Source organism: Temnothorax longispinosus, chromosome 8, assembly GCF_030848805.1.
Source record: "Temnothorax longispinosus isolate EJ_2023e chromosome 8, Tlon_JGU_v1, whole genome shotgun sequence".
In the NCBI taxonomy this organism is placed as follows: Eukaryota; Metazoa; Arthropoda; class Insecta; order Hymenoptera; family Formicidae; genus Temnothorax; species Temnothorax longispinosus.
Genome location: NC_092365.1, coordinates 11,886,831 through 11,914,774, shown reverse-complemented (window position 1 = coordinate 11,914,774; position 27,944 = coordinate 11,886,831). Strand labels below are relative to the sequence as shown.

General features: G+C 38.7%; 1 protein-coding gene across 5 annotated transcripts in view; it reads left to right on the top strand.

The window, feature by feature from the left end:
- Nucleotides 1–27,944, top strand: part of Dpp10 (Dipeptidyl peptidase 10) — a 235,589-nt gene that overhangs the window by 98,619 nt on the left and 109,026 nt on the right. For all 5 annotated transcript variants that reach the window (XM_071785411.1, XM_071785409.1, XM_071785408.1 and 2 more), the window contains 5 exons: nucleotides 11,559–11,705; nucleotides 11,797–11,924; nucleotides 12,008–12,219; nucleotides 12,444–12,607; nucleotides 12,736–12,839. In XM_071785411.1, the coding sequence (XP_071641512.1) occupies nucleotides 11,559–11,705; nucleotides 11,797–11,924; nucleotides 12,008–12,219; nucleotides 12,444–12,607; nucleotides 12,736–12,839 (755 nt within the window). The remainder of the gene's footprint in view (nucleotides 1–11,558; nucleotides 11,706–11,796; nucleotides 11,925–12,007; nucleotides 12,220–12,443; nucleotides 12,608–12,735; nucleotides 12,840–27,944) is intronic.

Genomic DNA, 27,944 nt, shown 5'->3' with positions numbered 1-27,944 from the left:
AAAAATTAAATTGTGTTGCCTAGGGATTTTCGTTATTACCAACGTTATTCCCTCTACTTTTACGGGAAACTTTCGTGTAACTTTCTAATCGTGCGGTGTCGAATTGTGCGTGTCGAATCGTGCGGTGTCGAATCGTGCGGTGTCGAATCGAGCGTGTCGAATCGTGCGGTGTCGAATTGTGCGTGTCGAATCGTGCGGTGTCGAATCGTGCGGTGTCGAATCGTGCGGTGTCGAATCGTGCGGTGTCGAATCGTGCAATGTTCGCATCGAATTGTGCGGTGTCGAATCATGCGGTGTCCAATCGTGCAGTGTTGAATCATGCGGTGTCGAATCGTGCGGTGTTCAATAGTTACGTGTCCAAAAGTGCGTGTCTAATCAAGCGGTGTCGAATCGTTACGTGTCCAAACGGGATACGCCCTGATATGCTATACTTGTGCCTTGAAATGTATATATTACACTTATGGAGAAGAACGTGAAAATGATTCAATAACGGTTAAGTGTCCTATGTGTCGATCGATCGAGGAATATAAAAAACTAATGTAAATGCTTTTGTCGTTGTATAACTTGTGTCGTATATAGCTCGTTTTTTAAGAAACTTTTGTCGTTTTATTGCTTATGTCGTTATTAAATTTAATTATTGAAGAGAGAAATAAATGTATTATATTTATAAATATATTGCAATAAAAAATATATGATATTCCTAAGTACAAAAATATAAAATTATTTTTACTTCTAATAAACATGTATCACAAATTACAAACGTTTTTGGCTATAAATATATGTAATACAAAATTATAATATAAAAGATAATTATAATCCTTATTATTTCTTTAGATATTACTTTTCTTCTATCTGCCTTGTTTTAAACCTCCTCTATCTATTTTTATTTCTATGACTTCCCTGTAAATATATTTAATTTTTATTAAACATATAATATATAAATATATATTTATACATGTGTGTGTATCATACTATTATACTATTATATAAAACCCGACTGTTTGTCTGTCCGTCTGTCTGTCCGTCCGTCCGTCCGTCCGTCCGTCCGTCCGTCCGTTCGTCCGTCCGTTTGTCCGCGAACTACTCATTCGTTAGTGGATCGAATTTTTACCAAAAGTATATGAAATGGGGGTAGAATTTTCCGGGGAGTGCCATGACGTGTATAGTTTTTCGTTACCGATTTTCTGGAAACCGGTTTTTTTAATTTTTTCAATTTTTCCTGAAATAATTGACCGAATCGCAAAAAATTACGTATGAAACAGGGGTAGAATTTTCTGGGGAATGCTATAAAATGTATGATTTTTTGTTACCGATTTTCTGGAAATAATTTTTTCAATTTTTCATGAAATAATTGACCGAATCTCAAAGAATTACGTATGAAACAGGGGTAGAATTTTCCGGGGAATGCCATGACGTGTATAGTTTTTCGTTACCGATTTCCTGGAAACCGGTTTTTTTAATTTTTTCAATTTTTTCAATTTTTCCTGAAATAATTGACCGAATCTCAAAGAATTACGTATGAAACAGGGGTAGAATTTTCTGGGGAATGCTATAAAGTGTATACAATAAAGTGTATAATTTTTTGTTACCGATTTTCTGGAAATAATTTTATTAATTTTTCCTGAAATAATTGACCGAATTTCAAAAAATTACGTATGAAACAGGGGTAGAATTTTCTGGGGAATGCTATAAAGTGTATAATTTTTTGTTACCGATTTTCTGGAAATAATTTTTTCAATTTTTCCTTAAATAATTGACCGATAAAATTTTCCGGGGAGTGCAATGATGTGGTTAATTTTTCGTTACCGATCTTTTTGGAAACCAGTTTCGAAATTTTTTCAAATTTTACGAGAATTAATTGACCAAATCTCAAAGAATTTTATATGAAGTAAGGGTAGAATATATGTGTCCCAGAGAGTGCCATAAAGTGTACAATTTTTCGTTACCGATCTTTTTGGAAATCGGTTACGAAATTTTTCCAATTTTTTGGGAATTAATTTACCGAAAAGAATTGTATATGAAGTAGGGGTAGAATTTCCCGGGGATTGCCATAAAGTGTATAATTTTTTGTTACCGATCTTTTTGGAAACCGGTTCCAAAATTTTTCCAATTTTTCTGGAAATAATTGACCGAATCTCAAAGAATTGTATATGCTGATTTTTTTGAAACCGCGAGTTTAATTTTTTATTAATGTACTAATTTTCTTGAAACGTTTCCGATTTTTGTTTATGGTGCAATATACCTGGTCCCCCGTGGATTCGTGACATGCGCGTCCACGATAATAATTTCCTTTCTGACCATTTTCCGGTTTATTTGACTGTTTTTGGCAAGCAAAAGTGTAAAGAATCTTTTAGCTCTGTAACTGAAAGTGCTGTAGGTAAAAGATTAGTCTGGTTCCGCGCAGAAAAAGATGCTTTTAGTTACAATTTGTTATGGTCTGAAAGGGTGTCATGTGATTTTATAGATTGTAATGTTGATGACATAAATAGAAACCTGGTAAATTCGTTTATGGAGGCTGCAAATGACTGTGGCATGTTGAGAAATATTTCTCATTCGTTTAAGGGTGGAGCGCGCAAACCATGGAAGGATGAGGAGTGCCGCCGCGCCGAAAAGGAGTTGAGACTCCTCCTAAAAGAAGCAAAAAGATTAAACTTCGCGCTTGATCAAAATATTAAATATCACGCTTGCAAGAAGCATTTTAACTCGCTAATTCGCAAGAAAAAGCATAATTATGAGCAATCTGTAATTGAAACTTTCTCTAGAGTTAGAAACTCGATTCAATTCTGGAAAACAATTAAACAGTTTGGTCGTAGAATTTTTCAATCGCAACCGGCTGCCATCTCTATCGAGATTTGAGAGCTTTTTTATAAAGATATATACTTGCAAAGAGTTCAAGATAACGGCTCCTTTTTTGGCACTTTTGATCCTTTTTTGGATCGGGATTTTGAAATGAGTGAGATGCTTAGAGTAATTGGAGGTTCTAAATCCGGTAAGGTCCCTGGCCTTGACTTGCTTCCGAATGAATGTTTTAAAGAATGCCCGGCAAATTGGAAATTGTATATGCTTACCCTTTTTAACAAAATACTTGCTACGGAAGATATGCCGACTTCTTGGTAGGTAGGATTGTACATGCTGCATAAAAAGGGTAGCAAGCAAGATCCAAACAATTATAGAAGCATAGCGCTGGTAAATTGTATTACTAAGATCTTTAATGTTATGTAATCGTCTGGAGGCCTGGATTAAGGATAAAGATATTTTGCCGGAAGAGCAATCGGGTTTCCGTAGGGGTAGGGGTTGCGAGGACAACGTCTTTGCTCTGCAATCTGCTATCCATCTGCAACTACGATTAAGTAATAGAAAAGTTTACTGCCTCTTTATTGACTTTAAGAGAGCCTTTGACAACGTTGATCACTCTCTTCTGTGGCAAAAATTGTACTCGCTTGGAGTCAGTGCTAAGGTTATTAGACTATTAAGGAGATTATATCAAGCGGCAGTACTCCGCGTGAAGGTTTTTAATAAACTTTCCAAGAGTATAGAAATAACGAAAGGTGTGCTGCAAGGAGAAATCCTTAGCCCCTTGCTTTTTATAATCTTTTTATATGATATAGTCTCTTTTTTTCGTGATAATGGCGTTAGGGGGGTAGACATAGATGCCTATATAGATCTCCTTATGTTGCTGTACGCGGATGATTTGGTCATCCTCGCTAACTCGGAGGCGGACCTTCGTGCTAAGCTAAGATTATTGGAAAAATACTGCTCTATTAATGGTCTAATAGTCAATAAGGATAAATCAAAGATTGTTATTTTCAGAGCGAAGGGTAGATTACCGGAGTACTCGAGTGACTTCTGTTATAAAAATGAGGTTTTGGAAATTGTTAAATCATATACTTATTTAGGCGTACTATTTTCGTCCTCATCCTTGGGCCGTTTGCCCAGTCAGTATGCAGTTGATAAAACGAAACTGGCGACGGGAGCGACTCTGGCCACGCTTGCCAGTCTCGGGGCGGACTCATGGGAGGGAATTAATAAGCTTTTTAACTCAATGATCTCTCCCGTGACGTTATATACTGCTCATATATGGGGTCTACGCTATTTGGATTTTCTGGATTTAGCACAATGTAACTTTTACAAAAGGCTTCTGCAGTTACCGCAATGCACAGCAAATGCTGCTTTAGGGCTGGAGTTGGGCTTGGTTAGAGTTGTTCACAGGGTTCTTAAACAAGTGTTAAGTTGGGTAATTAGAATCCTAGGGATGGGGGACGAAAGGCTGCCAAAGATATGTCTGCGAAGGTTGTTGGTTCTATCTACGATAACTGATAATTTAGAGTTTAACTGGATAAGTCAATTAAGATCTATATTAGAGGAAATAAATCAGGGAGGGCATCTCTTGAGTATGTCGGCGGACCACTGAATCGATGCAAAAGAGCAAATTCTATCAGACTATCAACGGTTTTTAAAACTGAAAGATTTAAACCAGTATTGGTCCTCTAAGAGTCAGGGGGTCCTTATAGTTCGCTCCATGCAGGATTTTTTGTATGACTTTTACCCGCCGCGCTGCCCTTTTCACTTAGTGAGATGTAGAGTGCACCTGCGGCTGGGAAATGACCATTTATGCAAAATCGCAATAAACAAGATCTCTTATTGCTTGCAGCCAAAAGAGCCGTGTTTGCTGTGTGATCGGCAGGAAAATGAAACTTTATCTCACTTTTTGATCCGTTGTCCGGTGTATAAGCATATCAGGGATGCCCACCTTGCTCAACTAATATGTACTGGTATATCGGATGATGCTGCAGTTGTTAAACTGTTGTCTTCTACAGAGCTTTCATCTGTGAGGATTATTTTTGGCTTTGTCTCTGAAGCATTTAAACTGAGAGCAAGTTTTTTAAATGAGTAGTTTTCAGGGTGGTAGGTTGACTGGGTTTATATAATATTGAATAGATTGATAATCGCAGATATGTTTTCCGCTATCTTAAGTATTTCTACTAGTCCTGTTATTGTAAGGCAAAGTTACTTTGCTTCACCCCCTTTGCATATGTGTAAGCATAAAATGCAAATAAAGTTCATTCATTCATTCATATATACATATAACCGTTTTTATATATTTTACAAAATATAAACTAATTTTATTGTATACGAATAATAATAATTATTCGAGCAAAGATAAATACAATATTTTTTAAACTTACATAATAAAAATTTCATTTTCCATTTGTTGCATTTTATACAGTAGTTGACGGGAAGGGAACCATCTACGGAAAATGGGAGCCCTTCTATGCAATAATTACAATAAACGTGGCCACACATTAATGGCGTCATATCTCCTATTAATATAATGTAACAACTGTTACATGTTGGCTTATTATGTGCTGAAAACAAAAACTTTTGGTTAATTAATCTTATCAATTTAAATTACAATTACAACCTATTATCCACAACATGATTTTTCATATTAGATCGCATGTGAGACATTTCTTTGATAATCATACCTCAGTTTACATTAAATAATAGTATAATAACATTATTATTATATATTTATACTCAATGTAACTGTTGCGTAGAAATATATACTATTGTAAACTAGCTATATAAGTATAGCATGCAGTGTTCAATATTTGACACTACATAAACAGTATAACTGCTAACAAAATGTTTCACATATGATTTAGTAGGAAAAATTATATTTAACCCCTTTACTGTCTTTAAATATTTAACCCCTTCACTGTCAGTGACGCATATATGCAGTGAAGGGGTTGAATATTTAAAGACTGCTGTATACGATATAATTTTTCCTACTAAATCGTATGTGAAACATTTTTCTAGCAGTTATACTGTTTATGTAGTGTCAAATGTTGAACACTGCATGCTATACTTATATAGTTAGTTTACAATAGTATATATTTCTACGCAACAGTTACATTAAGTATAAATATATAATAATAATGTTATTATACTATTATTTAATGTATATTGACAGTGAAGGAAATAATAGAAAAAACTTACTTTTACGATCAGCTGTCCCACATGCCAAACAAGGTCATATACACTCTCCCAACATGTTTAAGGTACAGGCATGTGTTCTCAAATGTCTTGGAAGAGATTCTCTTAGAAGATATGCTAATCGCTTTGATCATTTCTTTATACATATTTTCTCGAAAGGGTCGTATATTTGCATTTATTTCAGAGTCTCCATCTTTGGTCAAATGTACAACAAATTTACATGATATGTTTCTGTTGCATGAAGTCCTTGTGCACATTTTAACCTCATGGGGCATTTTGCATGGATTTCGGACACATACTCGAATCATGTAATCTCTACAAGCCATTATAACAATTACAACAATAGATAAAATGACACAAGCAAATAATACGACACAAGCAAATAACGCGAGAAAAGCAAAAGTGGCCGCGTTCAGAGATCCCAGATTTAAAGGTTCTCGCACAATAGGCGCGACCGATAAGTGATAGCCAATGAGATTTCTGCTTTACCGTACGTAGCGAGGACCCTTTATGGATACGGTTCGCGCTTGTGTACGTGTCGGATATCCGCCATTCCTTCGGTGACTTTAAAAACGAAGTCATCGCTTGTGTTGTTTTTTCGCTTGTGTTGTATTAATTTGCTGGTGTCGTGTTACTAATTTGCTTGTGTCGTAGTATTTATATTGTAAAAGTGATACGCCGTGATTATACATTATTCGTGTATGCGTCTGAAACCATACAACATGAGGTTAAAATGTGTACAAAAACCTCGTGCAATGGAAACATATTATGCAAATTTGCACATTAATCCGAAGATAAAATAGATATTAAGGCTGAGACATGATCAGTCTCATTGTCAGTATTATATGTATAATGTACATATCAATATTTGCTAGGTTATAATTAAGGCAATTACATTTTGTGTAATATTACAGTAGGGGAGACCGGGGCTATTCGTGACACTGCTGAAATTTTTTCGCGGGCCTAACTTTAAAATGCTTGCTGCTAGAAACCTGTAATATCAATCACAAATGTTTCTTAGTGTCCTCTAGGTACCAACGGAATGGCATTTGCGTGTCAACCATTTTTCTCTTTCAGTGACAGAAAGTTTGATTTCAAGTGCTCAAAGTAAATTTTTTCAAATCCCAAAAATTTGTTTTCTTGCCGAATAAAATAATAAGAGATCCGAAACGGTAAGTTGTAGTCGGTCACTCGACTTCACTAAGCATAATGCATGAGCAGATTTTATGGTATTCTTTCTTATCTGTAAGTCACGGATCATGAATAAGGAAAAATCGATAAGATACTTTTTCAAAGTATAAAGTAGATAAAAATTGCAAAAACGAAAGAAATCTATATAGTTTGTTCAATCAGAGAAAGTGTTACGCATTATCCCGTGGTTTGTCACGAATTACCCCAGCTTCGGGGCAATTCGTGACACATGACACAGCGATACATTTCTTGATATATTTCGAGACTTGTGAGAAAAAAACCTACATACTTTTTTTCTTTTAAACTAGAGAGATGGACAATTACATCGCACTAATAAAAATTTTTTAAACATTTATACGACGCGAAAAAAAAATTTGAAACAAAAATGTGTCACGAATAGCCCCGGTCTCCCCTACTATATCGGTAATAGTCCATACATTGCTATGGATTATAGCATGATTATATATAACATGGCGGTGACGCGTTGTTGCCATGCTACTGTGAGGTGGCGCGTCTTCGATAGTGTTTTGTTTTTACAAGCAAAAAAAAAACGGTTCAGGAATATTCCAGTTTCACTGTTAGTCGCCAAGTAGTTCGGACGTGCAAGAGCTTGTCTGTATTGTTTTGGAAATTAATATTGAATATCTTATTGAATGACGGATGTCTATATACCGGATGTTTCATTTTAATCGCCCCAGGCAAATATCTCGAAAAATATAAAAGATACAGAAAAACGTTTCAGACAAAAGTTGTTTGGTGCGAAGGGGGACATAAAATGGTGTCATTGGTTTGACCTTGAGTAAACGTGCCGAGGTCATATGGAGTTTAACTTTGTTTTTTTTAGAACTCCCTATTTTTCATTACACATTCTTGTAGCTTACCTAAAGAGCTTTTCAAAACCCTATATTTGAGTATTTTTTCATAAAGTGCTTTTCGAGTTACAAGGCTTGAAAGTTATTGGGTTGCAATTATGTATCCAACAGAATGGTAGTACATTTGAGCATTTGCTGTAAACCAAAAATACACAATGTGACTTCGATGTGACCCTACTTGTGAGTCAATTGGTCTTGCCTTCACTGGCCGGATCAATGTTGGGTCTTGCCTTCACTGGCTGGATCAAATCTTGGGTCTTGCCTTCACTGGCCGGATCAAATCTTGGGTCTTGCCTTTACTGGCCGGATCAATGTTGGGTCTTGTCTTCATTGGCCGGTACACCTTGGGTATGCTAATGCCGGCGCGGCGGGATTGTAACTTTCAAGCCTTGTAACTCAAAAAATACTTCATGAAAAAATACTCAAATGTAGGGTTTTGAAAAGCTCTTTAGGTAAGCTACAAGAATATGCAATAAAAAATAGAGAGTTCCATTTAAAAAAACAAAATTGAACTCCATATGACCTCGGCACGTTCACTCAAGGTCAAACCAATGACACCATCTTATGTCCCCCTTTGAACAAAACAACTTTTGTCTGAAACGTTTTTCCGTATCTTTCATATTTTTCGAGATATTTGCTTGGGGTGATTAAAATGAAACATCCGGTATATATACAGGGTGTCCAAAAAATCGCCTACTCCACTTCGGGAGGTGATTCGGGACCCAAAAACAAGCCAAAAGTTCATACAAACATAGGTCCGGAAATGAGCCGTTTTCGAGTTGTTGGCCTAGTTTACACCGATCACTTGATACGCGTATTAAATAGTAAATAACTAGTAAATAAGTCTGATTATTGGCTGATCAGTTCAAATATACTATTTGATACGCGTATCAAGAGATCGGTGTAAACTAGGCCATAGCCACTTTTATGTTCAAAAATCGTAATTTAGAATCCGCTTGACATCCCTCTTTCTTAATTATTTCTTAAATTAAAAATTTTTATTTTTAAATATCAGCTAATTCATTAAAACTTAAACGATCCATTGATGAATACGGAAAGATTAGATACAACCTAAAAGTAAGGTGTTGTTAAATAATAATTTGAAACTTATTGAAAAGCCGTGATTTACTTACTGATTTTGAATAAACGTGAAAACAACTGATTTCAAGTAGCCGTGAAAACAACTGATTTTGAATAGCCGTGAAAACAACTGATTTCAAGTAGCTGTGAAAACAACTGATTTCTTTTAAAAATAATGTAATCGTATTTACAAATATTGAAAAATTGAAAAAAAATAAAAAAATTAAAATTAAAAAAATTAAAAATATTTAAAAATAAAAATTTTTAATTTAAGAAATAATTAAGAAAGAGGGATGCCAAGCGGATTATAAATTACGATTTTTGAACATAAAAGTGGCTATAACTCGGAAACGGCCCATTTCCGGACCTATGTTTGTATGAACTTTTTTGCTTGTTTTTGGGTCCCGAATCACCTCCCGAAGCGGAGTAGGCGATTTTTCGGACACCCTGTATATATTAATATATCTGATTGTCTTGAGTTTCATCCAAAAATCGATGAATTGGTAAGTCTTGATAATAAATTATTATAGTTTTACCAACAGGATATTAACAAATTCATTTTCTAAAGATTTTGCTTTTTACGAATACATATGTTTTCCGTCGCCTGGTTTTTGATCTTTTAACAGTTTTACTTTCAATCAATCAATTCAAAAATCATTTTAAGCATTTTCTCTTATCTGTTATTTATACATTTATATACACATTTTTCATATTTTATCATTAATGTAATTTTCGATAGAAAGTGAGATATATTTACACAATGAAAGACAAATCTACATAAATTTTGTAAAATTAGAGTATTTATGTAACTTTACATTTACTTTGTATATCTACAGAATTATTCGTGCAATTTTTATATCTATTAGTGTAAAAAACTTATTGAATTTTTATATATTCTTACCTCATATTCAGTTCTCTTACTCTTATCCAATACAGCTAAATACAACATTATTCTTACATTTTCTGATAAACATTTTTATGTTCAATTATTTTTAATTGTCATCCTAATTTTGTTTTTACAGAAATCCATTTTTTCGTTCCTTTTATAGAATTTATTTGTTTCCTGATATTTCTTTTACTCTTTTTTTAACTCTTTTTTCTGATATTTCTTTAACTCTTTCTTTAACTCTTTACAGAATAAAGATATTTATAAATAATAATGTTTAATAATTAGAAGATGGGTAGTGTCGCATTTAGCTGTATTAGACTGTATTATAATTGATTATTAACATTATATTTAATTATTTTATTTGTTTTTATCTTACAATTAGATTATTATTTGTTGTAATAACTAGTCAGTTTAATCAAACTTATACACAGATAACTGTATTAAAAAACAAAATGGTTTATTGTAGACCATTTTTTATGGTAATTTTCAAAAAATACGGTAAAATAATGCAATATAAGAAAGTTGCTTACAGAATTATAAAGCCAATACACAATTATAGAATAATGAATTAATTAATAGATATAACAACAAAAACATGAAAAATATGTAAAACTTACGAAAAAAAACTTAGTTTGTCACCCAAAAATCACAAAATGTAGTCTCAAACGGCCGTCCTTCGCGCGATTTGCCGGCCGATTGGGGAGCCGAAGAGGGGTTCAAATGCGAGTCGTTGCATGACAACAAGCACAATCTAGCAACATTACGTTTATGAAATATTGCAATGGTTCATAGTGTACAACTGGTTCATTGATGGACTACCTACCCTATTTACAGATGGAAATGTCTTTTTATATTTACCTAACTTGGCACATTTTTTTTAAGGGGTCATGCCTAGTCAGGAAGCCAAAAAATAGGTGATTTTTGAGATTTTTTTTGCATAAACTATAAGACTTGTTTAAAATTGGGTTGGTCTATGTGAGAGAATATATTTTTATGAATGTAACATAATTTTTTTAATAAAAAATATTAATAATTAAAAAAGACGGCCATCCTCCTGAGGGCCCTGTTAAAAAACTGGTTTTGCGGTAACCACTGCTGCTCGGATCTGGATCATCTGAAATAAAAAATGCGAAAAGATTTATTTAATATATTACAGTACTTAGTGAATGAACGAACAGTTTTTCGAAATATTGATTTGGGACAAAATGACGGACGTTTAAAGTTAAAGTTTCGATTTTCGATAAAAATATCGCTTGTTTTTCGTCAAGAAAAATAACAATGCATCTAAAAAAAAATCCTTTGTTCACTCACTATCTTTTTTAATTATTAATATTTTTTATTAAAAAAATTATGTTACATTTATAAAAATATATTCTCTCACATAGACCAACCCAATTTTAAACAAGTCTTATAGTTTATACAAAAAAATTCTCAAAAATCACCTATTTTTTGGCTTCCTGACTAGGCATGACCCCTTAAATTACAAAATAAGTATATCTAATTCAAAGAGATGTATTTCTATCTTTCAGGTACTCTCCGGTGAATTATCTCCTTTATTATTCAATGGATCCTGGGCGAGTAATCGCCATATATGTTATCGAGACATCTGGGGTGGCATCTCCTTGTTAAACGTTTCGAATATCGCATCGCACAGTTTGATGCCAAATGAGACATTCGTAAGTCTGAAAATGTCGTAGAAATAAATTCTGTTATATTATTTTCAGTTCATCATCAGGATAATAAACGTTAATACCTTTTTTTATACAGAGACGATTAAACCCAGCAAAATTCTCTTTATCGCCGGATCAAAAATTCTTGCTTCTTGCTCAAAATGTGAAGAAACTGTTTCGCCACTCGTACTTAGCACAATATGTCATTTATGATCTTAATACACGGTCAGTGTAATTTATGGAGCATCGATAACACATCATTTGTTAACAGCGGGGTTAATGTAGGAACTTTACGAACGATTTCACAGGGAGTGCATAGTGTTAACACCTTATCCTGAGAAAGACAACCATCCATATCTTTTACTAGCGCAATGGACTCCAAGTGGACACGGACTCGTCATGGTGCAGGACTACGATATTTATTACAGAACAGGTCCCCTAAGCAATACTGCATATCGTGTAACGAACACTGCAGTGCCCGGTATATTGTCCAACGGCGTACCAGATTGGTTATATGAAGGTAAAATATTTAGCTATCAATTTTTTATTAACACTTCTTGCTTAACTTTCATACGGTTTGGGGGAGAGGAAGAGTTAAGCTGTAATAAAAGATAATTAATTAAGATCTCGAGGACACGTTTTAAAATTGAGAGACAATGTTACGTAATTAACAATAATACACGATTTTTAATAAAACAGAACTAAAACAGTTATTTATTATTATTGCTTAATTATTATTTATAGAGGAAATATTGCACAGTGGAGAGGCAATCTGGATGTCGCCGGATGGTCATGTGATGCTTTATGCCTCGTTCAATGATTCTCTCGTAGAAGAGATGCACATTTCGTGGTTTGGAGAGGGAAACAAAGCTTTATATCCTGATATACGATCCCTACGATATCCTAAGGTACGCGATATATTCGAACAGTCATTGCAATATTTTTTACTGAAGCTAGATTTTTAAAAATATTATTTACGTTTTATGAACAAAAAGAAAGAAATACTATTCTAGAAACTTTGTATTTTATTTACTAGCCAGGAACGCCAAATCCTTCCGTACAGCTATATGTTGCCGATTTAGCTGATCCGAAAAATATTCGTACGAAAATAGTGAAACCACCACCAATCATCGAGCATACGTAAGTTTATTAATCTCATTCAGATAATATAATAAATAAAATATTCTTTACGTTGCGTACCCTAAAGGAAATGGATATTCAAAGGTATACAGAAATTTGTGTATCTTATATATTCAATTTGTATAGAATTTTGGCTTTATCTGTATACAGAAATTCAATATAAGTATATTCAGTCGTGTGTATTCTATACATACACAAAATGATACACACGACTGAATATACCTGAATCTTTGTGTATGAATAAGTCTTGGTCTACAATAGGTGTTTTATGCCCTAACAAATTTAAAGAGGTTCACCTGAGTGTTTTTCGTTGATCTTACCTAATAGAGCACCTTTCAAAGTATAACACGCTAAGTACATAGTTCAATGTAACGCTTAATAACTAAGAAATAAGCCCATGACCTTTTCAATAAAAATTACTTTTTTTCGAGCACAAGAACGAAACTCGTTTTCGGTATGTTTTGGATGCTGATCTCGTTTGTCAAATTGCTCTATTACGTCACAATTTTGAGGAATTTGCAGTTAAAGTTGCAAAAATAGACTAATGTATTTTGGACTAGTGTACTTTGACATAACTACGATATGTGACGTGTTGAAGAAGTTTTATTGCAATTACAATTAAGTATTTTGTTAAGATTTTCAGCCCTTAAAAGGAATTTGTATCGATTATTATTAAAAAGGTATTGATGATGAACATAACTTTTTTAACTCTTTCATGCCTGACATTTCTTTTAAGGAATAATTAGCATCTAATTACGTCTTACTAAAGGTTTTTAAGGCCGCTGATCATGAATCTATAATCAAAATTTCAAAATTTAAAATGGCGGATTAATATGACGGACAAAATGTAAAATTTTGAATTTAAATAAAACTCATATTTCAGGGATTTTCAAGATCGCTGATTTAACCCTTTAATGGCCAGTGGGATACGTATGTCCCACTTTCTTTAAAAAATCATATTTTCCATCAAAATTAACACATCGAGTTTATTAAGGTTTTATTTTAAAGAGTAAAGTAGGCTCTAAATACAAAAAAATGCTGAACCTGAGGGATAGCAACTCTTCAGCTACACACCCTGTCAAAAAGTGCCAAAATTACGAGAAAATAGAAAATAAACACGTTTAGGCAGAATTTTTTTGTTTACCTTTAGTTCATGTATACGTTTTGAAATAAAGTCAAAATTATATACAAAAAAGGGCTACAAGAAAAATTACCCCTGATAGTGATAATAAGCCAAAAAACACCCTTTATGCGTTTAGAATAATTATTCTATTATTTGTTTCAAAAGGGTGGTTTGAGGGTGGCTAACCTTCAACAGGATGGCTTGAAGATGGTTTCCATGTCAGTAAAATTTTTTCTCATTTGAGAATAATGAAGTCAGATTTTCGACTTGTAACTTGTAACGTTCTAAACGGGGATGTTTTCTTCAATGTGAGGATGGTTTATAACGGTAGTAATGGTCTGTATATTTTTTACAATATACCTGCATGTTCTGGAACGTTTTTTTTACAATTTAGATCCAGATAAAGTAACAGGAAATTAGATTACAACATTTTTACGTTTTAAAGGTGGCTCTCCCATGTACGGCTAGTTTAGAGAGTAGAAAAATTATGAAAAATTTTTTTTACATATTTGATACCTGCTAACTTGAATCCACCATAAGTTGAGTGTGTTTAACTCTTGCAAAAAAAGTTGGCCATTAAAGGGTTAAAATATGTTGTTTCTATATTTATATTTTGTCAGCTACATTAGATCTGACATTTTAAATGCAAAAATATCGACTTTAGATTCGTAAAAGCGACTCGAGTAGCTCTCGAAATGAGTTTCATTCAAATCCAACACAAGCCCTAAAAAATTTCAATCACAGTCGATTAGGTATCTTTCCCACATTCGACTATGACTGATCAATTTTTTAGGGCTTAAAACACCTATGGTAGATCGGAACTAAAGCTAAAATACTACAGAAACTGAATATACAAAAGATACACACATGTCTGTATATCTTTTAAACACTCATTTCCTGAGGGCAATCACCTATCCAAGTAGTAATCACACTAATAGTACTTGACCTCATTGATCGAACAAATTACTGGTGACCTCCTGGCTCTCCCCGACGATTCCTTCTTACTTATATTTAACATATCTAAAAGCATCTTTATTTGCTTTTTGTTAAAAATATTTAGTGCACAATAATATTTGTTGAATATTACTTGAACACCATATTGAAATACAAATCGTGTACATGGTGACATCTTACAGTAGACAATCGAGAATCATGCACGTGATAAACGCGTGTACACGAATTCGCTCTCGGCGTAAACCGCCGACGCTCGTCTCACTCTCTCATCAGAAGTGTATCTGAAAACGTGCTTCCGGGCTTGTACTAATCAGAATATATATTCTTGCATTTATTTTTCTAGTAATTATTGTAGTCATACCAGTCACGTGTGTTGTGTGAGGTATTCGTTGTCGGAAGTATTCGGAATTTACATTCAAAATTATAGCTCGATTCTCAACAGGTTATAGGCCCATGTTCAAAACATGCTTAGTGATAACGTGGTCGAGTGTGATAGACAATGGCGGAAACCGACACGCATTTCCATCGCAAAACTTGATAACGATAATTACCAATTATGGAAATATAAAGTTGAACTAGGTAATTATGCAGTAATAGGGACCACCCTTCGATGATCTTGACCTTGACATATGTTGTCAAGATCACCCTCCTGAGTGACCTTCAGAAGGTTTCAGCCGTCGCTCGTTATTCGTTAAAAAGTTATTAACAAAAAAAGTGTCGAAAATATAGCAGTTATTTTAAGTATTGAGAGACATAAACGACTAATATTACGTCTTTTTTTTTAAGTAGAGAATACTTTATTTCGCGAGAAAGTCGCTGTTTTACCAAAACACAACATTTAAAGCAGTAAATTGTTGATAAATTGAAGTATTTTTGTTAAAGCAAAGAATACTTTATTTCGCAAGAAAGTCGCTGTTTTATTAAAACACAACATTTAAAGCAGTAAATTGTTGATAAATTGAAGTCTTCTTGTTAAAGCAGAAAATATTTATTTCGCGAGAAAGTCGCTGTTTTATCAAAACACAACATTTAAAACAGTAAATTGTTGATAAAAATTGAAGTCTTCTTGTTAAAGCAGAAAATACTTTATTTCGCGAGAAAGTCGCTGCTTTACTGCATAATTATCTATCTTTTTTTTAAAGCAGAGAGTACCTCGTTTCGCGTGAAAATCGCTACTTTACCAAAACAAGTAAATTTTCTTCTGAAGTAGAGAATACTTTATTTAAATTAAAGTAGCGACTTTTACGCGAAACGAGATATCCTTTACTTAAAAAAAAGACGTAATATTAATCGTTTCATAGTATACACGATTAGATGCTTTTTTTGAAATAATGTCCATTATGTATCCTTTAACAGAAAATATAAATGAATAAATATTATAGTAATTATTATCATTTCGTCCTGTAATTTCTTTTTTTGGTAAAGCAGCGACTTCTCGCGAAATAAAGTATTCTCTGCTTTAACAAAAAGACTTCAATTTATCAACAATTTACTGCTTTAAATGTTGTGTTTTGGTAAAGTAGCGATTTTCACGCAAAACGAGGTATTCTCAGCTTTAACAAAAAGACTTTAATTTATCAATAATTATGATAAACCATTTAATGTTAGTGGACCGCTCGATGTTCTCGCGCGCCGCGCCGAGGAAAGCACAAAAAATAGTCAATAGCTCGTGTAAAACGAGACAAGAGTCACTTTATTGAAAGCTGGTTACAATGTCAGATTCGCGTGGAAAGATCGCACTCGCTATTACACCACTTAGGCTTCGCTACGATTCGACTCCGTTTTTCGCTATCGACAAATACACGTGTCGCTTACGAATTGCTAGGGCTCACTGAGCTCCCGGCCGAAGCAAGCGAAACGATCGCGGCCGGAGCTCCGAACTTTTCCGCGAGAAATTTCGAGACGTGAGAAACGCTGATTGGCTCCAAATCGTCGAGCGACCAGACTATTGATCGCAGTACGAGCGATCACGCGATGTACACCTGTGGTCCGGGCGCGAGCAAAAACACCAAAAAAACCGGGGGGAAGGCAAATAAACGCGTTTTCGAGCAAATCGAGCGTTCTCGAATATTCCCAACGCTCGCTTTCACTTTTTGAGCGTTAGATTCTCAACATGCCGCCCGCCTCGTATTCAACGGAATGCGAAACAAACGGGGGTGAACGAGGTCGCATAAGTGCGCACGCAAATGAGAGCTGAAATCTTATGATACATTTATTTATATACACTATATACACTTGAGAGCTTAAACTATTTTGCACAATGTTCTTAAATGTAATGAGGAACAAAATAGTCTTAGTTTAACGTTATTCTACGGGTTTCGTGGGCCCGATAGACGCAGGTAACCGACAGATCTGCGTTATTGGTCGCTTCAATTCGGAATTGGCGGTGCGTAATGTAACGACGCGAACGCGACCGTCAAGTCCGGGATGGACCTGTTGAATCCTTGCAAGTTCTCACTTCGAAGAAGAAAGGAGGTTATTTTTTAGTAAAACCAACTCGTCAACCTTGAGATTATCGTGAGATTCGGTCCATTTGACGCGCTGTTGTAATGAATGTAAGTAGTCCGACGACAAAGAACGCCAGATCTGTTCGACCATGAGTTGCACGTGTTGCCACCGCGACAGCCGATTCGCATTGATTTCGAGTAATGATTCCTCCGGTACGCTGATGAGCGGTCGACCGATGAGGAAATGACCAGGCGTCAACGCGGTAAAGTCGGACGGATCGTCGCTGAGTGGCGAAATCGGTCGAGAGTTAAGGCACGCCTCTATCTTACATAAAATAGTCACGAATTCCGAGCGAGATAGGGTACGAGCACCGATCACCCGCTTGAGATGGTGTTTAAAACTTTTAACGCCAGCCTCCCAAAGCCCGCCGAAATGTGGTGCAGCCGGGGGCACGAAATGCCACTTCACACTGTCATTCGCGAGGATTTCTTTGAGGGAAGGATTGTTCATAAGCGAGCGAAAGCTGCATTGTAGCTCGCGGTCCGCACCCCGAAAGTTCGTGCCATTATCGCTGTACATGTCCGATGGCAGTCCGCGTCGACTGACAAACCGATGAAATGCGGCAAGGAATCCCTCGGAGGAGTAATCCTCGACACACTCGAGGTGGATCGCCTTAGTGGCGAGACAAACGAAGACCGCCACGTAATGTTTGCTCCCGCTTTAACCACGGCCGACCACGGGGGTAATAATCATCGGTCCGGCGTAATCAATGCCCGTGTGAGAAAAAGGAGGAGAGGGATTGACTCGGGGATTCGGGAGATCACCCATTAATTGCGTCGGCGTTTTCGCGGAGTATCAAAGGCATGTAACACATTTATGGATGTGAGATTTGATCATGCTTCGCGCCGAAATTATCCAATAAGTTTGACGGAGACATCTAAGCGTGAGTTGTGTCCCTCCATGGAGGGAGCGTCGGTGTGCTTGATCGATCAAAAGTTCAGAAATATGATGTCGCGGGAGTATGACCGGTTGTCGCTCATTGTAACTCAGCGCTGAGTTTTTGAGCCGCCCGTCCAGCCGGATTAATAGATCTTTTCCGATAAATGGGTGGAGAGAGCGTAAGAGACTTGTTCGCGATACTGCGGCATGAGCTTTTAAAGCTTTCAAGTCATCCGAAAAACAGGTCGCTTGTACCGATCGAAGCCAAAAGATAGAACGGAAGAAGCTTCGTGGATCTCTTCTGCGGTCAAAGGCGACGTGATGATCGCCGAAGAGGCGACTTTATTTTTTAAGTTTTGAATGAAACGGCGAATGTATGCGGTAATACGGAGAAGTCGGATCCAGCTCGAGCACGAGGTGGGCAGATCCCACTCAGGAGTTGGATCGACGAGATGAACGGTAGCTTTGCGCGCTTCGGAAGATACCGTTTGCAAAACTTTCTTTTCGATAGGAGTCGGGAGGATCGGCCACGAGGCCGGGGATTTTCTAAGCCCGAACCACCATAATTCGTGGTGGACGAGGTCGACAGCAGTAGAGCCGCGAGAAGCGCAGTCGGCAGGATTGTTGTGAGTACGGACGTGCTGCCAACGTACTGACGGAAGGCGCGTCTGCACCTCGGAGGCGCGGTTCGCGACGTAGGAGTTCCATCGAGATGGATGTTGCTGAATCCAAGCCAATGCGATTTGGGAATCAGTCCATCCGAATAATGACGCTCGCGGGAAACGCAGGGAATTTTTTACCCAATCTAATAACCGAGTTAATAGAACGACGGCGTTAAGTTCTAATCGTGGAACGCTGACGGTTTTTAACGGCGCGACCTTCGTTTTGGCCGCGAGGAGGGTAACCTGAATATTTGTGGTAGAATGCACGATTCGGAGGTAAACGACCGCGGCGTAAGCTCGAATGGACGCGTCCGCGAATCCGTGTAATTCCACTTCGATTTTATCTTGACGCATCCCTGTCTATCGGGGAATGCGTATTTCACTAATATGAGGCAAATCCGTAAAATAATTAATCCAATGAGGTAAAAGATTGTCGGGGATCGGAGAGTCCCAATCAATTTTACGGAGCCAGAGCTCTTGCATTAACATCTTGGCCGCGATGACTATCGGTGACGCCCATTCGAGGGGGTCATATAACCTTGCAATGAATGATAAAACAGAGCGCTTAGTATGAACAGTTACGGCGTAAGGCGAGATTACAAAAGTAAACGAGTCGTCATGCGGGGACCAAGACAGGCCGAGGACCTTGAGCGTGTCATTGCGATTGATCGGATAGTCCGAGGATTCACGTTGGTCCTCCGGGATATCCGTCAATAGTTCGGCTGAATTCGCGGCCCATTTTCGGAGGGAAAAACATCCGCGATTCATTATGCCGACGAGTTGCTTGCGTTTTTCGAACAGCGATGGAAGGTCGTCTGCTCCGAAAAGAACGTCATCAACGTAGGTCGATTCTTCGATTATAGAAACCGCGTCGGGGAAATCTTTACATTCGTCCCGAGCTAATTGAAGAAGGCAGCGCTGCGCGAGAAATGGCGATGGCTTTTGGCCGTAAGTCACGGTGAGCAAGTGATACGGTCGAATCAACAGACTTTCGGGAGGGCGCCAAAGAATTCGTTGGAAATCCGCGTCGTCCCGATGCATGCGTATCTGACGGAACATTTTCGCGATGTCCGCCATGTATACGTAACGGGATAGTCGCCAGCGTAAAATTATTGCAGCGATGTCTTGTTGTAGCTTCGGTCCCGCCATTAGGAAATCGTTGAGAGTGGTTTTATCGTCCGATTTGCTCGACGCGTTAAACACGACGCGTAACTTAGTAGTCGTACTCGATTCGCGTAAAACGAAATGATGCGGAATGTACACCGGGGGGTATTGAGAGGGCTCGTCGTCGTGTACCTCTTCCATGTGCCCCATGGATTCGTACTCCTTTAGGAAATCGTGATACTGAGCGGCAATCTCGGGTTTCTGCGAGAGTCGGCGCTCCATTTTGGAGTACAAGAAAGAAGCCTTTCGAAAAGTGTCGCCTATATGAGGGGGGCCGTTCTTGAAAGGCAAACGAACAACGTAACGTCCTTGAGAATCGCGAGAATGCGTACTAGCGAAATGATTTTCGCAACGTTCTTCCTCTTCGGTGAGAGGATTTTGAGAGGGGATACTTTCGTCCTCCCAAAAACTTTGGATCAATGAATTCGTATCCTCGCAGGATACGCAATTCAAAACGGAAGCGGACTCTCCGGCTGGGCGCGCGGTGCCGGCAGGACCGGAGACGATCCATCCGAAAACAGTAAGCTGGCCCGTCGGGGTGCCGACCGGGCCTTGACGGAGACCGTCGAGCAGCAGAGAACCGTATAAATCTGCACCGATTAGTACATGAATCGGGAGATTACAAGAAGGATCGGGATCTGCTAACGGTAAATCGCGTAGATGCGGCCACATTGCGGCTGGCTTTGTTTGAGAGACTGTGTACGAAGTGATTCGTTGGTATACGTAGCTCGAAAATGGGAATATCGGTCCCTGTTTGTCGCATGGCGCGAGCGTGAGATTAACTTGAAATCGCGCGACTCCATTAAATTTCTCTCCGAAGCAATGTATTTTTAACGCGGCATGATGACGCCTGGTTCGCATAGTCTGACAAAGAGATGCGGATATGAAACTTATGTCGAGCCCTGAGCTAGCAGCGCACGTACTTTAAATGTGCGGCCCTCGATAGTACTTAGATTAACATACGCAGTGACGAGAAGTACATGAGGCGGCTGCGTTACATCTCGAATAGCATGCACGGTTTGAACGGACGCGCGAAATAATGTCCATTATGTATCCTTTAACAGAAAATATAAATGAATAAATATTATAGTAATTATTATCATTTCGTCCTGTAATTTCTTTTTTTGGTAAAGCAGCGACTTCTCGCGAAATAAAGTATTCTCTGCTTTAACAAAAAGACCAATTTATCAACAATTTACTGCTTTAAATGTTGTGTTTTGGTAAAGTAGCGATTTTCACGCGAAACGAGGTACTCTGTGCTTTAATAAAAAAATGGATAATTAACCAGTAAAGCAGCAATTTTCACGCAAAACGAGATATTTTCTACTTAAAAAATAAAAGACGTAATATTGGTCGTTTATACCTCTCAATACTTAAACAACATACGTCATGTATACATCATGTAAACAACATACGTCACAAAACTTGACAACATATGTCAAGGTCAAGGTCATCGGAGGGTGGTCCTTATTACTGCATAATTACCGTTGAACTATTGCTAATAAAGGAAAACCTGTAGGATGTTGTAAGTGAGTCGCCGCCGGAGCAAATTACTCCGATATGGACAAAAAGGGACAATCGGGCGCGCGCGACAATTTGTCTACTAGTGGAGGACAATCAATTACAACACGTGAGGGAAGCAACAACTGCAAAGCAAGAATGGAACACTTTGAAGGCATACGAGAAATCAACACTTCCCAGTAAAGTAATTCTTCTGAAAAGCATCGTTAATCGGAAGCTGGATGAAGACGGAGATATGGATTAGCATATTAACGGGACGCTCTTGCTTGTCGACAAACTAGTGGCTTTAGGTGAGAAACTCGTGGAAAGAGAGAGTTTGCAAATTGCGATTCTTCTTGGAAGCCTGCAGGATTCATATGGTACGGTCGTAACGCCCCTTGAGAGCCGTCCGATGATCAGCTGACCTTGACGCTCGTAAAGGGAAAGCTAATCGACGAATACAAGCGTCGAAAAATAAACACGATCGGAGTAGTCGACAAGGAGAGTGCCTTGAAGATATCGCCTGGTAGCAGTGTAACTTGTTATTTCTGTCGAAAATCGGGGCATATTAAAAGAAATTGTCCCCGTTTCAAGCGTTGGAAGAATAACAAGAAGAGTGCCGAAAACGTTGTTGACGTCGAGAGTGAGGACACGGAAGTTTCGGTGCACATGTGCTTCATAGTTGGAGCGAGCAACCCGAAGGAAACTGACACTGAGTGGACAATTGACTCTGGTGCGTCAAAACACATGTCGACGAATAGAGACGTATTTACGAAATTCAGTGCCGTGAAAGATAGCGTTATGCTTGCGGACGGTAGAATGGCGCGAACCGAAGGAATCGGAACCGTGGTGTTACAATGCGTGGACGTGAAGGACAGCACACACCGGTGACTTTGACGGATGTCCTGTACGTGCCGACGCTGAAAGGGAGTCTGCTGTCAGCAGAAAATTAGTTGCAACAGGGAGTTTGCGAGGTGGCTTATATTACTTGCATCTCGTAGAAAGTGCACTTGCAGCAAAATCTGCTCACACCATTGAGTGTCAGCATACGTGGGACAAGAAATTCGGACATCGAGACCCCGTGGCGGTGAAGCAGCTGGTGGATAAGAAACTGGCAACGGGAATTAAGTTAAAGGATTGTGGAATCAGATGCGCTTGCGAATGCTGTATTAAGGCAAAATGGCGAGAAAGCCATTTCCTAAGGTCTCGCTGACAAAAAAAAATAACACTCTGGAATTGCTGCATACTGATCTCTGCGGCCCTATGAGGACAGCTACGCAAGGTGGTAAGAAATATATACTTACTATTATTGATGATTATAGCCGTTATACATGCGTGAGTATGTTGAAGGCAAAATCGGACACAGCGCAAGCTGTGACGGAGTATTTCGAAGCGGTATTTACGAAGTTCCAGCGGATACCTAAGGCGATACGTTCAGATCGAGATCGAGGGTTTATTACAGAGAATCTGCGACAATACTTGAGGAAATCTGGTATACAAATACAATTGACTGCACCGTACTCCTCACAACAAAACGGAGTAGCCGAACGGAAAAATCGCTATCTCGTTGAAATGGTAAGGTGTTTGTTGAATGATGCAGATCTGGCTGAAAAGTATTGGGGAGAAGCAATAAATACGGCTAATTATTTACAAAATCGCTTACCGACAAGGGTAACGGAGAAGACGCTCTTTGAACTATGGGAAGGAAGGCTGCCAGACATGACACATTTACATGTGTTTGGCTGTACCGCATACGTGCACGTTCCCAAGATGTTTCGAGGAAAACTGAGTACAAAGGCGCAGAAATTAATTTTCGTCAGATATGCAGTCGCCTTCAAAGCATATAGACTTCTGGACAAGCAGACAGGAAAAATCACAATCAGCAGGAATGTGACTTTCGTTGGAGAGGAAGATTTTGGAAATACTCCAGATGTAGAAACGAGTCTTGATCAATCACAAAAAGAAACCTCGATTGAGCAGGATCCGGACGAGAAGACTGTATCATTTGAGCAAGAGCAGGAGCAAAATGCATCACGGACCGACAAGACAATCGTGATCACCAGCGACGAAGAAAGTTTTGAAGATACTAGAAAAGACAACGATGAAGACCAAGATGGAAAGGACGAGAAACTAAGAAGATCATCGCGAAGAAACAAAGGCAGGCCGCCTGACAGGTTTGCAATCTCCGATCATGCTAACATGGTCAGCACCTTTATCATGGGGCCTAGGACTGTCGCAGAGGTGCTATCGGGCCCGGATAAAGAAAAATGGAGTTTGGCTATAAAGGAGGAAATACAGGCCCTGATGACAAACCATACTTAAGACCTGGTCGACCTGCCGGAGTCAGACCAGGAATCCTAACCTCCAACGCTTCTTTCCGAAAATCCAATCTTACTCTCCAGCCACCTCTTTCTCGGAGCCTCCTTTACTTCCTTGGCCTCGTTTGCACTTCCTCCATCGACTCCACCCTACCGCTCCATTCTCTTTGCCTTTCCCCTTTCCAAAAAACATCTTCTCTCCACTTAACACCATCCGTCCGCTCCGAAAGCCTATCCCCTTTTCCGATAAGCTACTATAGGGAATGCGAGGATAGTATATACGTTCAAATTGTCGTAATACGCGCTTACGTCTACGTATATTTGGGTAGTGTTCTAATTTTCTGTCTGAATTTTAAATGTACCCTTACGAAAAAAACACCCAAGATTTTGGTGTTTACACCCAACTTTGGGTGTTTACACTCCATTTTTGGTGTCAACGCCTAAATTTTCAGTGTTAACACCGACATTTGAGTGTCGACACCCAACTTTTGGTGTCGACACTCGGGTTTCAGTATTGACACCCAATTATAAAACAAAAGATAAAAATTATAAAATGCAAGGTTAAAACTTTAACTTATTATGAGGCCACATTATACATATATCTAACTTTGAATTATATATATATTGTGACGTTGCGGCCCGCCGCATCGTAGCAGCGTCCCGCCGCCGCCATAAGGCGCGGAATTTCGCGTCCAGGGACGAATCAGAGAGGCAACGGCGAGATCTCCAGGGGTCGAATTTAATCGCGTTTTCGCAATCTGATCCTTTTTCTTTTATATATTTTTGTAATATGCGCGGCGCCTCACCCAAACCACGGCGAATCTCTCCAAGGGAGTACCAATAAAAGAAAGGTCCGGGAGGACCAAAGACCGAGGATGGGTGGCGGGCGCGGAAACGGCAGAGATCACGGGTCAATGAGAGCAACGAGGCAAGAAGGCGTGCGGCGCGTAAGGCAGCGACGGGCGGGACCGCCGATAGCGGAGCACCAGGCGCCTGGGTAAACCCGGCCTCAGCAATCCGCCTCCACGGAATACCGGGGGTGGCTGGCCACCGCCCCGGGGTTAAACCGGAGGCATACCGGAAGGGACGAAGTCCCGTCCGCTACCAAGGACAAAATTTAGGAGTCGCTACGCCGCGGAGGGACTGTTGCGCGCCCCCGAAGGGTCCCCTTGCAACGACCCTGCGCCGGGATATCACGAGCTTGCAAGCTCGCGCTCCGATTGGTCCGCGCTCACTCCGAAGGGGGGATGCCATATCGATTTTGCGATCGAGTGGATTTACCGCGTCACTCTCTGGTCGTCCGTCGGCGCGCCCGAACACCTCGGAAAGTCGAGATCTACGATAGCCGTCCTGAATCGAGTATCAGTTTTGTGTTACGACGGTGGGTGGCACGAGACAACGGCGAGGAGCCCCAGAAGGAGGCATTGCATCGGTGAGGTTGCCCGCAGGTCGTACCGTAAATGTCGAGCCACAACGCCGCCCTCCGGTGCGCGCTCTTGCTCGGGAAAACGCGAGTAATACCGCGGTATGTACGGTTCCTCACGAACCGAGCGTAATTTTGCGATCGACAGCGAGAGCGAAGGGCCTCGGGATGGTATCGTGGCCGTGGGATCGAGGTAGAAACGTTCTAGCGAGCCTCTGGAGATTACGATAGATCCGTTAGCGAAGTCCGGTATCGCGAGCCCGTTTTCGTGTAATGTCCGCGCTCGTGATCGCGTTTCTGGCGCACGGGTTCGCAGCGTGCCGAGTTAATCATTGCGTCGCCAAAAATTACTTGCGTTACGTCTTGTATTCGTCGCGGTTATGTAGCGTCGAGTCGCTCGTCGAGTTTTGTCGGTTTCGTGTGAGTGAGCGCGTTATTCCGCGTCAACCTCGAAAATCCCAGCGTAACGTATTGCGTTGTTCTAGGATACTTTCGCGAGCGTTAGTTCTAGCGAAGGACAGGCGATAATTAGCGAAAATTTCGGTGTCATTTTTGTTTTTCTTGGCGTTAACGCTCAAATGGTGTAAACGCCATTTGGGGATCCGAAATTACGCCATTATTTTTTGGTGTTTTTTTAGGTGTTCTTCTTGGCGTTAACGCTCAAACGGTGTAAACGCCATTTGGGTATCCAAAATTACGCTATTATTTTTGGGTGTTTTTTTGGGTGTTTTTTTAGGTGTTATTTAGGGTGTTTTTTTCGTAAGGGTAAAGTGTGATTCTCTGGTTAAATGTGAGGTTGCTTCTTTTAATTCTAAAATTATATTCTCTACTGAAAGTACGCGTGCCCTTACAAAAAAAAACACCTTAAATAACACCCAAAAAACACCCCAAAAAACACCAAAAAATAATAGCGTAATTTTGAATACCCAAATGGCGTTTACACCATTTGAGCGTTAACGCCAAGAAAAACACCAAAAATAACACCGAATATTTTCTTGGCGTTAATGCTCAAATGGTGTAAACGCCATTTGGGTATCCGAAATTACGCTATTATTTTTTGGTGTTTTTTTGGGTGTTATTTAGGGTGTTTTTTTCGTAAGGGCTATACATATTCACTAAGGCAAAAATTGCGATCATGCGACGCTGAAGCCGCGTCCATTTACCGACCTTGACTGTAAGGGTGCGTTCCACATAACACTCGCAATGATTGTGTCGCCTCTTAAGCCGTTCCACCTAGCGCCCGCGAGCGTTCTGGACTCGCCATAGTGAACAACTTCAGAACGTTCAAATGACGCTCGCAATGCTCGCACTGAAGAGGTGGGTCGACGCGAGCGTTATACCCACAATGCATTGTTTTGCGCGCGACAGATGTATTAAGTTAAGTTAGTGCAATTTAGGTTATTGCTAAAAATAAGAGTATTGTTTACTCTTAGGTTTATTGTGACTGATAAAACTGTGATTTTACATATATAACACGTTAAAATGGAGATAGTTTCTTTATATGACAAAGATAATGATAAGGTGTATGATGTAATGGTATCCTCAGAAGATGCACGTCTTGCTACATGGCAGCATTTTGAGGTTCAGAATAATTTTTTTTATTGAGATACATTATCTTTTCCAAAATATATTTAAAATCAATAATTCTAAACTCTATCTACAATCAATTTTAAACACTATATACAAATTCTATTCCGAATTATAAATAACGGATTTACAAAAATTTTGTGACTAATATATATACAATTTCCTTTTATAGATTAGGGATAACATATTTTCAAAAAAAGCCTGGTGTAAGCCTGTAGCACTTGCTTCGTCGACTGGTCTGTCAATTAAAAATATAGATACAGAAGAATTTTCTGCAACTTCGTCACAGTTTCCATATAATGAGTTAAATGCTGAGAAGGAAAATAATCTACCTGAAAAGAGTACAAAAACTACAAAAACATCTGTAAAACAACTTTTGGAAAAAAGAATAAAGCAAAAGAAAGAGCAAGAAACTAAAAGACAAAAACGTCATGATGATAGAATAGCTATGAAACAAAATTTGATCGACACTATTACACAATACTTAAATAAGAAATAAGAATAAGAAACATATTTTTTACTTAAACATGCTACATTTGCTATATTTCTTTATAGATTAAAACTAATGTACGTATAATAATCTTATTTTTGTCTTAAAAGACTGATACTTCTCGTCATTTGCATACAGATCTCTTTATTAACATATATACAACATTTATTTTGAGTTTCCACTATTTTTTTCGGTAATTATTCAGTTTAGGGGCCTCACCTCAAATCTCGATGTAAATATGCTCAATCAACGCGTTTTTGTACGAAACGAAAGAATCTGGCAGAAAAAAGTGTCGCTCTGCCCCGCGACGCGAGATATTAAACGTTAAAGTTGACAGGAATCAGGTTATGATTCCTGTCATACCGACGACATGTAGCAACACTGAACGTGCCTTGCATGTGCTTTATAATTTCGCTTTACAACTTAGCATGTACTTTATGTTGTAAAGCGAGGTCCACGCTGCCTACCGACGGGGTGGGTGCGGGGGGGGGGGGGCG